The 18,874-nt window shown below is 39.5% G+C and overlaps 1 protein-coding gene across 2 annotated transcripts in view; it reads right to left on the bottom strand.

Annotated features, from left to right (window-relative positions):
• Positions 1-18,874, bottom strand: part of FBLN1 (fibulin 1) — an 82,500-nt gene that overhangs the window by 25,092 nt on the left and 38,534 nt on the right. The window contains exons 8-15 of one of the 2 annotated variants that reach the window (XM_049821487.1): positions 18,351-18,488; positions 15,834-15,977; positions 14,876-15,004; positions 14,245-14,370; positions 13,548-13,667; positions 12,568-12,699; positions 11,895-12,018; positions 3,471-3,914 (exon numbers count right to left, since the gene is read on the bottom strand). In XM_049821487.1, coding sequence (XP_049677444.1) covers positions 3,560-3,914; positions 11,895-12,018; positions 12,568-12,699; positions 13,548-13,667; positions 14,245-14,370; positions 14,876-15,004; positions 15,834-15,977; positions 18,351-18,488 — 1,268 coding nt within the window. In that variant the 3' untranslated portion in view covers positions 3,471-3,559. Of the gene's footprint in view, positions 1-3,470; positions 3,915-11,894; positions 12,019-12,567; positions 12,700-13,547; positions 13,668-14,244; positions 14,371-14,875; positions 15,005-15,833; positions 15,978-18,350; positions 18,489-18,874 lie in introns of those variants that run through there. The other variant, XM_049821486.1, reaches the window with a different exon arrangement.

Here is an 18,874-nt window from a genome sequence, read left to right as displayed (position 1 = left end):
AAATTAAGAAAGGACTTCCAACTAGCTGACCCTCGCATCTGTGAAATAAGAATCAGCTAAATTCACAGTCTAGTTCCTGTGTAAAATAGTCTATTTCAAAACACGTGACAAATAGAATTGAGGCAAAACATACATCAGTTGTGTTTGTTTTCCTCTCTCCCTTTTTTTTTTCCTTACTGTTTGTAGAGGCATTTAGTAGACATTTACATCTATACAGCCATACAAACAAACACTGCATCTCTCCTCAGGATCCTGCTGAGCTGGGGTCCCAACACCTAAGTCAGACTGGTGTTACTTCCAATAACGTGTTTACAAGTTCTGAAGAAGTTCTTTAAAAGTCTCTTTGCATTATGTAACACATAAATAATAAATATAGCACCACCTAAAGGTTTTAGGGACACCAATAATCAGTAGCTTGTGTAACTCATTTTGGGACATTATTACCAAACAAGTACTGGTACAATACATAGAGCATCCTAAATTTTCATAGCTGTATTTAGATAATAGAATTTGTATGCAAAAACATTGTGGTTTGAGTGTCTGAAGCGTTCAGTATTAGTCTGCCTTTACCCCTTCTTGGGAAGAAAAGGGAGCTTTACTCTTGACTTCAGCTGGAACAAAATTTGGCAAACACAAACATTTCTGAAATTCTTATCCAATAAAGCCATGAATTTTTTTAAGATGAAGTCCTAAGTAAAACTTACATTCATGATTCTCACTTCTGATTCACTGGAGTAAAGCATTCTGACATGAATTAGGTACCCTGCATACAGAAACGGAGGATTACAATGATCACGAGTGATTTGTGTTAGTTCCTAAATAAAACTAGTTTCTAGATCCATCCAGCTTGTAAGCATACACGTGACAGATAAACATTTGTGTCAGCTCTATTTCTTTGCACTGTTTCTTTCTCCTCTTACAAATCCCACAACCTTTTTTTTTTTTGCATGCTCTGTCCACACTGCTAAACTTGAGTTTGTGCTTTCATTCTGCCCTGCCTAAATATACATTCTCTGATCTCTTTTTTTTTTTCATATCCCTGCTAATTGCTTCAGCATATGCAAAGTGCAGTTGATAACACTTTGTTCTCTCACTGCTTTGACGGCACATCTTTAGACATCTTCTGGAGTAACTTCTTTGACAACTAGCATTTATTTCAAATACTAATATTTGCTATTAATGATGTGCTCTGATCTCAAAATACTTTTTAATTTTATCCTTACACATCATCTTTGCATTTGATCTTCTGATTAGCTGACATTTTCCTTTTTTGCTTGCATCCTCCTATAGTGGGGACTGTGACTGACGAAAGTTTCTTCGTAAGTGCTGAGAACTTCTTTATTCAAATCTTTCCTTCAAGTTTTCCCCCTCTAATAAAAATTGCAGCTTTGGAGCTGGTATCTCCTCCAGGCCTTTTTCATTTAAAAGACAAAAAGGTTAGGAAAAAGCTCAGTTGCTCTGATTATTTTGCAAATAATCCTTTCCCGAATACATTTTTTAATTTCTTCTTGGGTCCTGGTGTCATTCCTTTTCATATTCTCCGTTGGATTCAACTAGTAAGTTCCTTGGACCAGGAGCTGTGATTTCATTTTCATTTGGAAAGAACCATGCACATAAATGGTGCTGCATAATTACATACATGTTCTTGAAAGTTCCAGCTACACTGCAGCATTAAAGCATCTAATACAGGAGAATCTGAGCTCCATGTTCTTGAATTACTTGCTGAATGCAATTAATATGGTAGCATTTTACAATACTGAGGGCCAAATTCTCACACTCCCTTCTTTTCCTGCCAAACAAATATATATTAATGCTTGCAAAAATGAATTTTATTTTTGAATCTTTATCCTACTTAATTATGGCCTCATAATGAACTGGTAGCCAGAGGGCATTTATATACAAGCATCTTCTGTGGCAGTAAGAAACCCCATTAGCTCAAGTAGCACGGGCTTGTGCTTTCAATATTTAAAGCTGGGACTCTATCCCCACTGGCAACTTCTGGCAGCTTTATAAGTATGTGTCAACAGACTTATTAAACATTGGCATTCCTCGTGAGACTTGAACTCCTGTCAGCCAGCTGGGATAAACTTTGCCTTAGGGAACATGTAATACTCTGGCAGAGTGCTGTGATCATGCCCCAATCTAGTCCTTGGCTGATGATGAGCCTGAGAGCCCACAGCTTACAGCTAATAGAGTAATTCCTTGTGTTCAGGTGGTTAAGGCCTGTGATCTTAGTTTAGAAGGTTCCCAGTTTCTAACCTTGTACCTTGTCTGTGCTGTCTGTATTTACACAGTGAAGCATTTTTTTTATATGTGCATTCACACGAATTACTCCTCATTCATCTATGGACTGACTATTCTGCCTATGTACCAGGCAGCAGAGATATTTGAGTCCAGGATGGTGTAAACCATCAATTTTTAGACCATACCTCTGGGACTGAGTTTTTAATATTTATCAATACAAGGACTGAAGAGTAAAAGAAATCCTTTTCCAGCCCACAAAACAAAAGAATTCCAAAGAAATTCCAGTTGTGTTGTCTACATTGTTCTTGATTGTATTGAAGCAAAGGAAGAAAGTCGTAGAAGTAAAGGAAGAAAGATTTGGATATTAGAATTCTGGCCAACCTGTCAGGGCTGCTAGGGTCTGGCTGGGGTTTTTTTTTTTGTTGTTGTGTAAAGTCTTTACAGTTCAAAATTTATCAGCTTTGATATGGAAGTTGGAGAGACAAAACTGTTATGAGACCAATTAAATATATTTTTCAAATGTTCCTGTAGACACATCTCAGGATACAGCCTGTGAAATAGAAAGGAGCTCTCTGCTACTAGGTGAATGCTGTTAGGAAGTTCATTGTTGTTTTCCCATCATTAGTTTTTCAATTCCATGGAAATTCCACAGTAAGGAAGTTGAAAAATCTGTAAAATGAATGTTCTTTAGAGGAGATTCTCTTTTGCACTGTCCTTAAATTTAGAACTGTGATCTGTACCTGGTGGAAATCAGCACAAGCTCATTGGCCACAACAGAGCAACGATAACTAGCGCAGCTAGAGAATCTGGCTCCACACTCTCCACGTGACTTGTGTGCTGGGCACCTCTGAGGTCCTAAGGGCCTAATTTATGCCCTTTTAATAGATTTTCAGAAAATGCACAGTATTTACCCCATAAGTAAGGAAACTCTCTAAAGATGTCTCAGCTGAGACAGTTGAAATTATGTACCTATTTTGTTTTGAAAATTTAGACCTAAACATATGCAGCTGTGAATCATCAAATGAGACCAACTCCACTACTGTATGAAGTAAATTAATAGTTTTCAGTGCTCGGTATATTCAGGTAATAAGCTCTTACACACCAGTTTCTGCTTTTTATAATGATGCAGAGTACACATAAGAATCTCCCCAAATTGAGACATTCAGTGATAGGAGAAAGTGGAGAACTGTAACAATGATGGCAAATAAAATGCAAGTGCAGCATGCAACAGATGAACTAAACCTTTATTAAAATTGGGGGAAAAAAGCTACTCTTAGAAGAGAAAAAGTAGCCAATGATGCTTGTAAGATAGGGATCAGAGCTGTGCAGAGACAAAGATAAAAAGTTTGGCAATAAACGTGTTGACAGTTCCATGGCGGGAAAGTTGCATTTGAATTGTCAGAAGAAGGTCTCTGGGCTCTGTGATTTGCCGCTGCATGACCACAATGCCACTGTGGTTGTTCACTTTTTTTGTGGTGAAAAAACCCTCCTGGTTCCCGCTGATGATGGACAGCAGAATTTTATCCCCAGGGACAGCATTGGAAGGGCCCATGCGGAAAATGTCGGTGGGTACTTGAATGTTGGTAGGAAAAGAGAGGTGATAGTAGGTTATTCTCAGAGGCAGGCTCTGGCACTCCTTATTTTCATTACAAGGCAAGCGCTCACAGCGACTGCAAGAAAAGTGAGAACACAAGACAAGAGGAAGATTAGCGTACATTTAGCAAGCGTGATAGGAAAGCAAGGGCAGTGGGGGTGGGAAAAGATATGTTGACTTGCATACTGTATCCATTCTTCAGCCTGGCACCTCAGTCATATTGCAAATGGACACTTATTAAATAAGGATGAACTTGTCTGTAGTTGGTACTTCTGGAGAAGCGTTGCCATTTTCAGAAGCATTGCTCTTTCTTTGCAAGCACAGATGGATGGAGTCTGACACCTTGGTGTGGGTGAGACTTTGTTTGCATTTAGATCAGCTAAGCTTTTCCTAGGGAGAACACTGGCTCCCGCCCCACCCCTCACCCCCCCCCGCCCCAAGTTTTATTCTTCTGTTGACCAGACATATGTTAAATAAAGGAAGAGATTTTAAGAGGTTAGTGAGTTGACTGTGTCCTACTTGGGATGTCTGGCTGGATTTCAAGACTGGGCAAAGTATTCTGAAAGCCACAAATGTACAAGGAGTTGGTCTTTCTGAGAGAGAAGAGGCACTCTAGATACTGCACTATTTATGTTCCTCATCTGACAGCATACAGAGAAATGTAAAACTTACTTCCAACACTGCCTGCATGTCAAGGTTTATTTGTTTTGAAGACAAACCTTCTTCCTCCCACTGTGGCACAGTATTTCCCTGTGCTACCAGGAGAACCAACCTGAGTCAGTCTAACACCCATCTAGGCAAGCATTGAGAACAAGATCCAATGGCCTGATGTCTCCAGCATGTGCCCTGTACATTCAGTCCACACTTACACAGCCTTGAGTCATGGGAATAACGTTGGCGAGTGAGAAAGTTGCCCTCTGCTGCTTCCTTCCCTTATCACTAGGCTCTATATTACAGTGAAAAAGCCAGAAAACTAGGAAGAGATCACTCATACAGGCTGAAAGCGAACAATGAACATCAGCACTAGAAATCACGATCTGCATGGAGGGAGCAATCTCCTCTCTTTCTGTTACTGAGACAAGTAAAGTTTGCCCAGAAAAATATGGCACAGACAGGTATGGGCATTAAAGTCACTGCTATTAAAGAATGTTGTCATTTACCAGTACAATAATGAAGACCTGACATGTCAAGATACCTGGTGGGTTTCAGAAGTGTTTAAAGAATTGCATACAAGGAAAGTTTATATGAATTTCAGATTGAAGATATGCCCAAATGACTACATTCAAGTTAGTATCTGAACATCCTCTCGCACAGGTGCATAGAAGTAGAGGTAGGCATGACAATCTCAGCTGGATGTTGACTGCAAAATTTGGGGATGATCAGGTTGTGCATTTAGCTCCAAACTTGCCTCACGCACAACTATGAATCAATTAAATTATGTACAAAAGCGTCTCCACTCAAAAGCAATATTCAGTCCACAGGTTGAGGTTTTGGAACCTGAACTACTTAATCGTTTCTTTACTAAGAAATGCTCCAGTATGAAAGCATGGTTTGTTTCTTACAACCTCAAGGAAATTTGAGTGCCCATTTCATGTATTTTATTTTGACAAATAAAACTGAGCTCCTATCAGGAGTATCTGGTATCAACAGAACTGTTGCTCATAAGCAAGCCTCACTTTGTTGCCAGTGCATGGTGACCTGAATTCCAGGAACTTCTCATTACATGCAAAATAAGCATTTTCAAAAAGAGTAGTTAAAAGCACCCTCAGTTCTTCAGTTAATGTGTTCTATGTTTTCTTTTAATACCACTTGCAAACGAAAGTACAAAGCAATTCTTTGAAGACTTAGATGCATTCTTAATTTTATTCATGTGTATGAAGAGCACGCACAAGTCTTCACAGGATGGCCAGCTAATTAGGTGTGGATACTCTTGGAATATTTTCAGGTATAGTGAGTTCTGCATTCTTTTCTGAAATGTCATCAATAACTCCACTAAAGAGAATTAGCTGGTTTTGTTGAAATCACGAGGCTACTTGGTTTTGCTGAAATCATGAAGCAAGTCAAGACAATTAATTTCTTAGCTGGAAATGTTTTCTTCATGTAAATCTTTTTGGAAGCATGTACATGCTCATGAGCACTTACGTGCTCATAAAGATGCCCTGATTTATTCTTTTATAAAAGTAAAATACATTTTATAATAATAGCCAGAATTTTTTAAGAGAACAAAAACCAAAGGCTTCCAGCTTCCTAAGATTTGAAAAAGGACTTTCTGCTGATTCAGAGTTATTTGTGGAGACAGATGTGCCTGCGGCTAGGAGCTAGAATTATTCAAAATTCATCTTCTTTTATCTTATTCTTTGGTGGTGCACACTACACACTGCACACTTCACTACAGGTTTAGTTAATGTGCACTAATTGTTCCGTCAAATAACCACAGAGGAGAGATAGCAAATATTATTGCTTTCAAGAACCACAGTTCATTCTGGGGTCACGCACCACAAAGGCAATAAGCAATGAGCATTTAAATCTCAGTGTACTCTCGAGACCTTGTTTAAATGCTTCCCTTCAGTGGGCAGAAGAAAATCGTACGGCAGGGGAATCCAACAACCTACTGCTAGTGAGTGAGCAGCCCAAGACCCCGGGTGCTGCTCCAGCTCCGTGGCACGTCGGGATGGATGAGCTGGCTGTACAGCTACCATGCCACCATGCCGCGTCGCTGTGGGAGGCAGCACGGGGCACCCGGTGGGAGAAGGGGAGTGCTGAGGAGGCACCAAGGTGCTACCAGAGAAACCCAACACTCAGCCCAAGTAAAATATGTGCTGCTTTGCAGTGAGGCAATTTTATATACATCTTTGCAAACCTCTGCAACTAGGCGCATAGGCTACAAAAATAAGCATATAATGCTGCTAAATGCTCCTTCCTGAATTCGTTCCTTATTATTTTAGCTCACTTACTACTCTGTTCTCTTAGGTTTATTTATGTGGCTGAAATACTGGTTTCAAAGAATTACTCATAGTTTGAATTTCATGTCCTGAACACTGGTTACTCATAAAGGAAAACTACCAAAACTAGAGAGATTCCATTTTAGATAATGAATACAACATTTCCTAACAGAGAAATGAGGAGAAAATATTTTCTGCCTTCCCTCCTTTTAATTTCTGAGCTGGTTTTCACGTGGTACAGAGGCAATTTATTCCATTGTGCCCAAAGGAGTTGAGCGGTATACAACAATTCCTCATGCACTGAAGGGAAAAGAACTTTTTAGCAAGATTTATGACTTCGCAATTTACTTCATACAGGGGAACCATCTCAACATGCTGAATGACTAACCAAGTATTATTACTAAACTACCCACTACACATCTCTGAAATTCGACCCTGGAGATTTCCAGAGCTGTAACAATCTTCCAGACCTCCTAGAATATACTCCACTACGAAGGCACTCACTCATGCTATCATCAGTGTGTATTTCTTTTCAGCTGGTTGCACCACACCTTGAGGCCCAGATGCGTCATCAGCTGGGCTGTATCACCACATTGTGGATCTCTACATTTATGTTAACAGAGCAGCTGTGTAGTGAAGGTGGTTTTTGTCTTAAACAGACCAGAACTTAAAAGGGAATGAAACCAACCGATGGTTGGTTTTCACAGATATTTCTTAACTAGAGGAGAATCTGGAGTCCCACTTCAGGCTCAGGCAGGAATACAGTATACAGCAGTACAGTAGACAGGATGGACAAATACTTTCTATGTTCCTCCTGTCTGGAGCTGGAAAAGTCTCGAGTAGTTTTCAAGCTATAGAAGAGACAGACCCATCTTCATTTTGACAGCACTGAGCTTTTATGTCCTATCCTCGTCTTCTTCACCTGTCTTTCCCAACCTGGCTCCTTCTTCCTATCCCCTTTCCTTGCCTACTGCCCTTCCTGCTCACTCAAACATCTGGCATCAGGACTGTCTACTCAGCCACTGCCAATCCTCTCTTGCTCCATCCTCTCCTGGCTGACACTTGGTTGCCTCAGTTCCTACACCTCACAGCACTAGTCCCAAAGCATACACCCCTTCCCTCAGTATCTTTCTACAGCCATCCCAAATTATTCCTCACTCAGATGGTCTTCATCTGAATGTGGCATCAACCACCCTTAACCATAAGCTCCTGACTCTGCTTGGTTTCTTCCTTGTCTCTAAATTGTTGTACCCAATTTTACCTTTTACCCCTCAAGTGTCTCCCAGATTCATTCTCCTCATCTGGTCATACCTTCAGACCCATTCCTCCCTCCCTCCATTCAGCCTCTCTATCCCTAAGTACGCCTCTCCTTCTTACCAAGTCATCTCTTCTCTTACCCGTGCTAGAAACAGCTTTCTTATCCACGGAGTCTGAGTGGTCTTTGAAAGCACAGAAGAAACAGGCTCTGGGGTTGTTAGGGCTGGCAGCACCTGGCCCAGGACAGGTAGAAGTTGACCTTATGGGGAAGATTGGGCTTCTTTCCTGTGGCTATATGTGGGAGCAGGCTCACACAGTCTCTGAAGTTGGTACCTGCACATTTTAGACTGCTTTAAAGAGCTGCAAGAATCTTAGGTCTGCTGAATCAGAAGAGAAATGTTGGTTGCTAAACAAGAAAGACCTCTCTACTGAGAGGAAGAATTAAATTGTACTGAGGAAGATAGTCAAACGCAAAGACAGGTTGCTACTGAGGCTGTGAAATCCTTATCATTCAAGGACTTGAAGCAAAAGTTAAACAAACAACTCTCAGAAATACTCCATGTAGACCTGACTCTATTTTGGCATACAGGGGTGGATTAAGATTACTCATCAAGGTCCTCATTTCCTAAGGTTTATGAAAAAAGGCTAAATGCAATTTCACAAAGTCCATAATTTCAGAAGTTTCAGAGGTTTTTGGTAAGGATGACTAAAAGCGTAAAAGTAATCTCCTAACAAATTTCAGATTTCTGCTCCAAAACATGACAGCAAATTGTTAAAAGAAAAAAAAAAAAAAATCACCAAAATGCCTTAAACACAAAACCCAATGTGTTCCTCCCTACCCTTGATCTTGGAAATGACTGAACTGCTTTGGCTGAAATTTGCCAAAACTTGAGCCTGAGTCAGACAACTGGCATGTAAAATTTCAGCCGTTGGTTATGTTTTGGCAAAATTATAAGCAGTTAAAAACAGGTCCTAATAATGAGAAGCGACAGGCAACCTTAATAATAATACACAGACATGTCTAGAATATAAAAATATTTCTCAATCTGGCTCAATGGAGCACACACATTTCTGACATGCCGTCATAACTGCTTCTTTATCTTTTCTACTATTTTTCTTGGCTTAAATATTACAAATGTTAGACTTCAGTGTCGCGTAAAGAGAATTTGTTATGCAATTTGAAAACAAAGAGTGTTTGGCAAGGCAGTACAGCAAGTTAAGTCCTATTGTGAGTAGCAGTAGATCTTAATTTTCCTTGGAAAAATGCCAAGCCTATAGGCTGATCAAGGTAAAAAACCAAAAGGCAGAATTTAAGCAAAAGAGAGAAGACCTTCAATAAAATTGTTACCATTAAGGATCAGACCACATCAGGCACTTTGCTGGTCTTTGGGGAAGGTTACACAGGCTGTTTCCTCAGAAAGCTCAGAATATCCATATAGCATCCTGAGCTTTCAGCCTGTAGCATGGGATGATCCTGCAATTTCTTCACATGATGACAATTGCCACTGCAACAACTACCATGCAAAAATCTCTGCTTTAAAGGTATTGGGTAGGGAAGCTTCTGGACCACTGAGGGCTGTTGCCCGTACAGAAGGATTTTAAGGAAAAATAACAATGAACAAACTTGGATTTTGAGGACTGAGGCCTATTAAATTATAGCTGTTCCAGAGAAAATACTGGAGATAGGGTAAAAAATCCCATGAGGTGTCAACTTGATCGGAATGGAAAATGTGTTGTCTGTCTTATGATGTGGCAAGTTGGTAATACCGGAGTGTGTTCTGAATAAAAATGAGAGGAAAATGGTACCTGTAGTAGATACGATGTTATGAGAAGCCAACTGTTTTGATTTTAGAGACCTGGCACAAGGTTGGGTAAAAAAGTGATTTAATGTCATTATCATGCAAAAGCTAATGAAGATATGCTATCTATCAGCTATGCTAGGTTATATATGCCAAAAATAAATGATTCAAGAATATGTAAATTAGTTTGGATGTAAAAAGATGCTAAAAAGCTGCTTATGAAACTGTTCCCCAATGGGCACAAGGCAACCCAATACATAAACCCTGATTCTGGCATGTTGGTATAATACTCGTATACTGGTTAAGTATGAGAGTACCTATCTCCCCATTGAACTAACTTGGACTTTTTGCAGTAAAGATAATGAACTCATATTCTCTTTGGTTTATGCAAACACATTTTTGACAATAAATTTACTAACTGTGTCTGTAGCTGTTGAGAGGGAAAAACCTAATAAATCCAACAAGATAATAACTCAAGGAATTAAAATAATTAGAACTTCACTGAGCAGCTACGGGATTTGTGTCTGACTCATAGCCTAATTATAGCCCTAGCACATCAGAAGAATCTCTCCCTCAGAGTCTGTTCAAGCTAGGCAGAGTAAGCCATTGCAGGGCCCCAACAACCCAGACACAGAAAAAAAAATTCAGACGTTCTACTACTTCCCCAAAAGATCCCTTACATCTCAAATAGCCATTAATTTCAACACATGCATAAAAATATAGATAAGAAAGAAGATGAAATGGAATGTGTGTGTTCAATGTGTATTTTATAAACCGAACTTTGCAACTCAGGGATGTCCATAAGAGTAGAAATATGCTAATTCTGCTTAGTGTCCCATTGCAAATGACTTTTTTTGAATTTGGATACAAATGAACCCACAATATTACAAATAAAGAGAACATCTGCATCACGAAGCACTGCTTGTTTATTGATATGATAAATGTATTAAAAAGTAATTACTACTGACACTTCTCAGAATACAAGTGTATTTTACAAATATCTGTTTTTACACCATGAACTCCCTCTACAGCATTCTGGTCAAATACATCTGCTCTGCCACTTATATGGCATTTCACAGACTAAGTTTTAAATGGAAACTAACTAATCCCCACAAAGTCCCTCCAATGAAGATCAGCACTAGCTTCACTCTACAGAGGAGGCACAGAGTACTCAATTTTATCTAAAAGATGCTGAGCATATGAACACTGACTGTGAAAAGCAATAGCAGGCCAATGACAAATGTGGTTTATCAGCTTTCCTCCCTAGCTGGTGGAGCATACACTTACCTGGGTATGGGGCAGATGAGGGGGACTATGGAACAGCCTTTGGAAGAATCACTGGAGTACAGGGTGGCCATAAAGCCACAGGGCAGGAGGAAAAGTGGTCATCTGCATCAGCCATAAACTCTAGCTACGTGACTGAAATTTTGCAACAACTTCTCCACTTTGCTAGCACCGTTTGATGGGTATAAATGAGCTGCCAGCTGCCCCTCCTCCCAAAGCTGTCTCATATTTTCAACACCAGAATGCATACACTTTCTCTTAGCTAGGTTAAGAGACACAAGTTTGAGCAGCAGGTAACATACCACCCTTGCTAGGTTTCCCAGCTTTTTTAACAGAGGTAAAATGGTACTAAAAATAAGACATTCTTGCAATGCTTTGCAGCAGCACTGGTAAAAATTTAGAGGGAGCTAAAAAGAACTCTTTCACTGGAGTGCAGTAGTAAGGAAAGACTACGTGTGAAACGAAATAAAAGTCAGAATTTTGAAGCTGAATGTAACCCTCCTAACAGGTTGCCTGCGAGGTAGCCAGAGAGAGAACATCTGCTCATGGCTGTGGAGAGCATTACGATGTAAACCACTGACACGTGGCATTTTTTTAAGGCAATACCTTTTTCTTAGACTGAAACAGGAGCTTGAGAAAGGGACCAGACCCGTGTGTGCAAAACATAGGGTAGGCCTACCAACAAAATACGTATTTGCCAGAATCCGTTATGTATTCAGTTGGCAGTAGCATGTCACCAAAAAACTGTTCAAACTTCAAAAAGGAAGTACTTACGTATCTCCTGACTTGCGGTAATTTTCTGGACATTCCAAAGACAGGCAGCGAAAGCCCCCCTGGATGTTAAAGCAGGTCTCATTGAAAGAGCAGTTGTGGCTTTCTGCAACACACTCATCAATATCTGCCAAATGGAAAAAGGTGAGTGGATTAAACACATGCCTTTCCTCTACTTGCAGGTGCCAGATGATGAAATTATCATGTTAGGTACTACAGAACATGGAGTGCTATTAAACATTATTACGATTGGAAGGGGAGGGGAGGAGAACAAAAAAGAAGAAACATAACCCAAACAACAGGCAAGAACAGGAAAAGGAAGAGCAGCAGTGCCACTAAGTGGACAAGACCTAAATATTTGCTGAAATGTTTACAGTGTATTTCCTTTTAATGGCTAAACTAATTCATACCATTTCACAGTGGGAATCTCCATCTTCAGAATTTTGTATAATTCTTTAATAATGTTGTAAAAAGTATTCTCTACTGCATTGTATAGTATGTAAGAGAAATTTCCTGTATATTTATTATAAAATATTGGTTTCTTCAGATTTCAAGCTGATGTTTACTGCTTTACTTATAATGTTCTAGGGAAGGCGTTTTTTTAAACATAAAAACTTGCTAGAACTTTTTAGAAGTCCACAATTCAGTTAGGTCTCCCTGCAGTTATTGAACTCACCTTGGCAGTTGCGTGCATTGGGTGCCAACCTGTAACCAGTGGAGGGACAAGTACACTGAAAACTCCCAGGAATATTAATACATCGAAAGGAACAGATATGCCCTCCAGTAGGTAAAGCACATTCATCAATATCTGCAAGAAGAAAATACCACTAATTTACTATGTGTTCATGACATTCAACCAAGTGCACATGTACGGTGTTGCCACTGCAAGATTCAAACACAATTTCATGATTCTAATTGCTGGGCAAGGAAGAACATCATCAGACAGGTGTGGCTCTAGTCAATAAGGTCTGTCAGGAATAAATGGATGTGTGAAGAAAATGAAAAGCAATATAAGGACCTGAGACAAAGTAAATGGGTACGAGCAAGCACTTTACAGTGATGTGTATCATAGTACTTTACAAAAGGGAGGGAAAGGAATAGTTTTATCCTTGTTCTTACAAAAAGGAAATCGAGATGATGTGTTCTGCCCAAGGTCTTACTGTCTAGTAAGTCCTGGAGACCTAAGTTCAAATTCAGGATCTTACCCACAAGGTCATGCCCACATCCTCCTTGTATTTGAGGAGAACCTACTTACACATTAGTTTAGAACCTGCCACAAAAAGAGGATATATAAAATACTACCTAGTAATATTATATATTACATATGTAACATATAAATGTGTTTGTATCTTCACTTGCTGAAGACCAGAAATTCTGTTAGTTCCTCAGAAAAAACCCAAACATTTCTGACAAGTTACAAAAGTACGCCAAGCTAGAATTCAGTAGCAAAACTGACACCACAAAAGCAGAGGTATTTCTAGACTAGGACATGGGTGGGAGACATATTAAATACAGTTTCATAGTTTCACAGGAAAATACCAAAGAGACTCAAATGTTAAAATGAAACAATTACAGGTACATGGAATTGTTCATGTATGTTACGGTGAGAATAAGAAATGCTCACTCATCCTCCATCTGCAAAACAATAATGCTTACCTTCACATGAAATCCCATCTATGTCACTAAGTTGAAAGCCACGGCGGCAGTAACACTGATAGGAGCCATACACATTGGCACACTCTTGACTACAGGGGCTGCTCTCACACTCATTTAAATCTGAAATGCAAAATTATATACCTGAACCCCAAATTTCCTGCTATGTTCCTCACTCCTATTACAGGACAAACCCAAAAGTTTGGAAGACAATTTTTTTAATTAAAAAAGGATGGTATGCATGTCACTGAATAAGCTGGAAATAGAAGGGGTTGGGTGTATTACTCTCAACAGGGTCTGGCAGTACAGGTTAATCTGTACTGCGCTATTATTTCCCACTGTCCTTCAAGGTGTGTGACTTGGAGGGAGTCTTTAGGACCACAGTGGCATTTTTGTATCTGGGTATCAGCAAGGCTGGTGTTGAAGGTCTTGACTCTGATCTAGCTGAATCACCCTTCAAAATGCAGTAAATGCAGACCCACACACTTCTGCATGATCTAGCCTGAGGGCAATAAATTTGAACTGTGGGCTAGAGTGGCCTTAATTAATCATAACAGCATTCATGTAATCAAAGAGACCACACTGGGTTGATTTCTCATGCCATTCCAGTGCAATCTTACAAGCTAAAATCAAATGAAAATGGGTAAACAGCAATGAGCTGTATCTCACACTATATAGCCAAAGCATATGACAGCTGTACCTTCACATGACCTGCCATCAGTTGAAAGTTTGAATCCCATGGTACAAGTGCAGTAATAGGAACCAGGAGTATTCTCACACTTGTGAGCACAAAGGCGGCCTGGATAGCGTCTGCATTCATTGATATCTGCAATGATAAACATATAGAAAGGTCTATGTATTGGCTGGCTTCACTGCAGTAGTAGTCTGGACAAGAATGTGGTCATAAAAGTTTGATTTTTATTTTCCAGATCTAAATTTCATACTAGAGAGGGAAGGACTTGCCCAAAATGCTCATTTAGAAGCACCCCAGTGCATAATTGAATTAGATCTATAAAGAAGAAAGTTCCTTTGATCTTCCAAAGGAATGTTTTGCTGTAGGTGCATATAAAAATATCACAGAAAACAATTACACACGCTGTCATAATCTTACCTTTTAACAGGATAACAGATAACATGTTGACAATACTAATACAGCTTCCTTTGAAGTATCAGCAGCTCTTTAATATGGTATTAGATTTATACAAATAATATAGTAGTCAATTTTACATTCAGATGAAAGAGGTTATGCAGAGAGCAATAACATTCTTTACACAGGATCATTTTTTAAAACGCCATGGCTGCATGTATTTAAGTCGACAGGTGCAACTTACCAATACAAGTTCTACTGATGACATCAAAAGAATAGCCAGATTTGCACTCACAACGGTAATTGCCTGGGGCATTTATACAAACATGTCCTTCTCCACACGGCTGATTAGAGGATGAGCATTCATCCACATCTAAAAAAAGGAGAGAAGTGATTGAAAGTACACTTCTGAGCATGCAAGTTGAGAGAAGAGCAATATGTTAACATATTTCCATGTGCCCTAGTAGTTACAAAGTGTTTTGAAACAGAAAGCAAGATTTTGATCTAGCTCTCAGCTTCTACAAGAAGATCAGAGTCACAAATCCAAACTATTCTTAGTGAAGCAGGTTATCTCTCGGGTGTCCCATTAATGTTCATGGACTTCGGTGGGAAAAGAAATCAGGAAATCAGACAATCTTTGGAGGAAATCAGTTGCAAAATTGGTTTATTATGCACACTCGATATTCATGGATCAGATCTTCAGCTAGTGTAAGATGCCAGAGACCCACAGTCAGTAGTGCATTGATAAGCCTTTTACAAAAATGAAAAACACATGCAAAAATACCTCTCTTAGCAAAAGCCACCTTAGTTAAAAGCCAGCCAAAGGCATATAAGCCTTTCAACATTACTTGAATGGCTTCTGTGGGACATTAAGTGGCTCTTGTGTTATACCTCTGTATTGAGGAGATTTGAGACCACACAGCATTGTTTCAATACACTAATATAATCACAGAAAATGCCATTTTGGGGAGGTGATTATAATTTCTCTTATTCTCAGAATATAGGGTTTCATGAGTTATATGAAGGACAGTGTGGATCCTTATCATTCTACACTTGTTGGGACTGCCATGAGGGAAAGAACAGGATCAAGAGTCAACTGTGGGGATGAGAAAAACTTGGGCAGAGTGCAATAAACTTGTAAACATAAATGACAGATGTGGTTTATTGTCTTCAAACTGTTTTTCTTCCAAACTGTGACTTACCTACGCATCTTGTTCCATCTTCATTGAGATGATAACCTCGGCCACAGCTGGGTGAGATTCGCTGGCAGGTATATGAACCATCAGTGTTAATACATATCTGTCCAGCTGGGCAAGGCATGTTGGTGCTTAGGCATTCGTTGATATCTACAAGAGCACAAGTCAGTGTAACTATCTGCTGTCTGAAGATGTTGAAGGTAAGATGTTTTCCTAATGTAATCCTTCAGAGGTTTACATCCTGATGTATCCTTGAGAGTTACAAAAGTTCTGCCTATGAGAGAATACAACTATTTCTGCCACTTAGTTTAACCGATCTAACACTTCCAGGGTAAAGATCTGCGGAGGTATGAGAGGCTCAGATCCCACTGAAAAGCAGTGGAAATTGGGTATAGAACTTGTATTTGTTTAAGAGCCTTTGGAAGTCTCCCCTAAACATACGAAGAGATGATCAACAATTCAGTTCACCAGCTCAACCAGTTCTGCTGCAGTCTGTGGGTTGTGGCTCACGGTGAATGAGCTATTTGGTAGCGTGCGCTAATATAGGTAGTAGCTCACTCCATTTTTACAGAGAGATAAACCACTGCTCACAGGTATTCACCATGAATACCCTACCTTGTCTTATGGTAAGTTGTCTATGTAAACACATAAGAATGTGAACAGCATATTGATGTATTCATAAGACTATGCAGCCCTCTACCATCCATCAAATGTTATGTCTGTTTTTTTACAAACTGGACATCATATCACTTTGTGACAAAGATAACCTTTGCCTGTTAAGAACCCACTATAAACTAGAATCTCAGAAAATGTAATGAGATGAGACTAAGCTGTATTAAAGTATGATCTGGTGTGCTATATATAGCCAAGAAGATAAGGAACTCACTGTTATGCAAGGTTAGCATGTGCTATTAGTTTGGGGGAAAGGAGTTTCAGAGTTGGGAATCAGTGGCTACAGGAGGTACTGAGGCAGCCTTTGCTGCCTGGAAATGTTAATGTAACGAAGATCTGACAGTTTGTAGGAGCAGCACTGCTTGTGAATGTATGGGCTTGCATCCCATAACCTTCAGCAAAGTCCAGCTTCATGTGAGTACTTCTCTGCCTAAAATTTTCCCAACTGTTTCACTAGGATATTAGCATCATTTTACACAGGGGGACTGTTAAGTGTTGAAGAGCTACTGTGTTCCAGTTGGTATGGTATGGTATGGTACTAAGTACAGCATCCAGCTTGCAAAATGTTGGCTTCCTGAAGATGGGGAAGAGGATGTAGTGTAATATGAAACATTTCAGCCAGGCCTACCCCAGCTCATTACAGTGTAAAATTTTCAACTTATGAAGACAGTGGATAGACAGGGAAGTTTTCATACTTCTTCCCCTCAACACCACATAGGGCAGCATTTGATTCACAGTGTGTAAAATTAGCCTGTGAAATTGTTCTGGTGCATATTTTGCGCAAATGCATTTTAGGGGACATAACTATTGCTGCTGCAAATTGATGTGGGTTTACTAATGTCAGTGAAGGCAAGCTAACTACTAACGGCCATGGACCTGGTGCTAGCTATGGCAGATACACGTCTTCAAAGGGTTTGCTGTGCACAAGCACTGGCCCCTTCATTTTAAAGGCTGCAATTTTGCTTTCAGGCTCACTGTTTCCAGTGTCAGATTTCGGCACTACAGGGTATGATATGGTCAGGAGAACGAAGGGTTGACAATGAGCTAGACTTGGCAGCTACTGCCGCTCAGCCAGTTCCACAAGTCCAAGACACACTACGCCGATGGGCAAATTCAAAGTTAAGTTGAGACTTGAAAACACTACTCAAGGGAATAACTGATAGATTTGTAGGTCACATTAGACAATTCCACTTAGAGTCTGCTGGAAACCAGTAATTCTAACATATTTATATAGAGGTTATAATTCTGTTTTGTAGGAGTCTTGGAAACAAGGCATTAGCCCGACAGATTGTAATCAGTCTTTAAAATAAAACTCCTCTCCGCAGTGTGTTACAACTGGCCCACCATTCTCATACATAGTAAGATTCTTGATAGGCTATAACGAACGGGGGACAGGTCTGGAAAGACCTACATACCTGTAAAACCACGCATACTAATATCAACAAAGCGCATTACAGAGGATGTCATAAATTACAGCTTTTTATACTAAGCTTTAGCTAAAACCTTTTGGATAGAGGTAGATAAAACATATCACAAATTTTTTTACAAATTTGGTTTCAGACAGAATACCCAAAGACTTAAGGAAAATGTTCAAATGCAGCTAAGTGCCTTAGGTAACCACATCTCACTAAAAATAGAGATCTAGTATTTAAGTCTTTTATTTAAATGGTTTTCATCTGTAAGTCTTACCTGTGGGACCAAGCCTGTCTTTAAAGGACATAAAAAACACATAGTAGAGCAACGCATACATGCATGAAGAATGACTTGAGAAGCTCAGAACTCACCCAGTGAAACTACAACTTTTCTCATAGGCAACACTTAATTATTCACTGAGTTAAGAATATGTCTTACCAATACAGTTGCCTAGCGCATCTTGTATAAACCCATTCATGCACTGTAGCTTGGGTCGGCAACGGAAAGATCCTGGAGTATTCTGACAGATAAAATCGGGGGGGCAGTTATGAGTACCAGTCTCACATTCGTCAATATCTAGTACATCACAAAAAAAAATTGTTAGTAGGAGTTTGACAGAAGCTTTTTCATCACATTTAAAACATAAGACATAGTTAAAAATGTCAGACAGATTAATCCTCAGCGTACCTTCATGCAGTTCAGTGCAGTGACCCAGGATCAATCTGACCTACTACCTCAAACAGAATCTCAGTAAAAACAGGTAGAATAAGTTAAGGATTTTTTTATTATTTCATTATTAACATTATATATGGGGGTGTGTGTTTATTATGCTTTACAAGTTTAGTTCTCACAACTAAATGATTCAAAATTATTACAGAGCACCTGAAGCATCATGTTCAGCAGTGTTCAGCCTTGATTCAGCTGTGTGCTTATACATGGGCTCAGCTTTGAAATCAGTGAGA

Source organism: Accipiter gentilis, chromosome 18 (assembly GCF_929443795.1).
Source record: "Accipiter gentilis chromosome 18, bAccGen1.1, whole genome shotgun sequence".
Classification (NCBI taxonomy): Eukaryota; Metazoa; Chordata; class Aves; order Accipitriformes; family Accipitridae; genus Astur; species Astur gentilis.
This window is presented reverse-complemented; position numbering and strand designations above follow the sequence as displayed.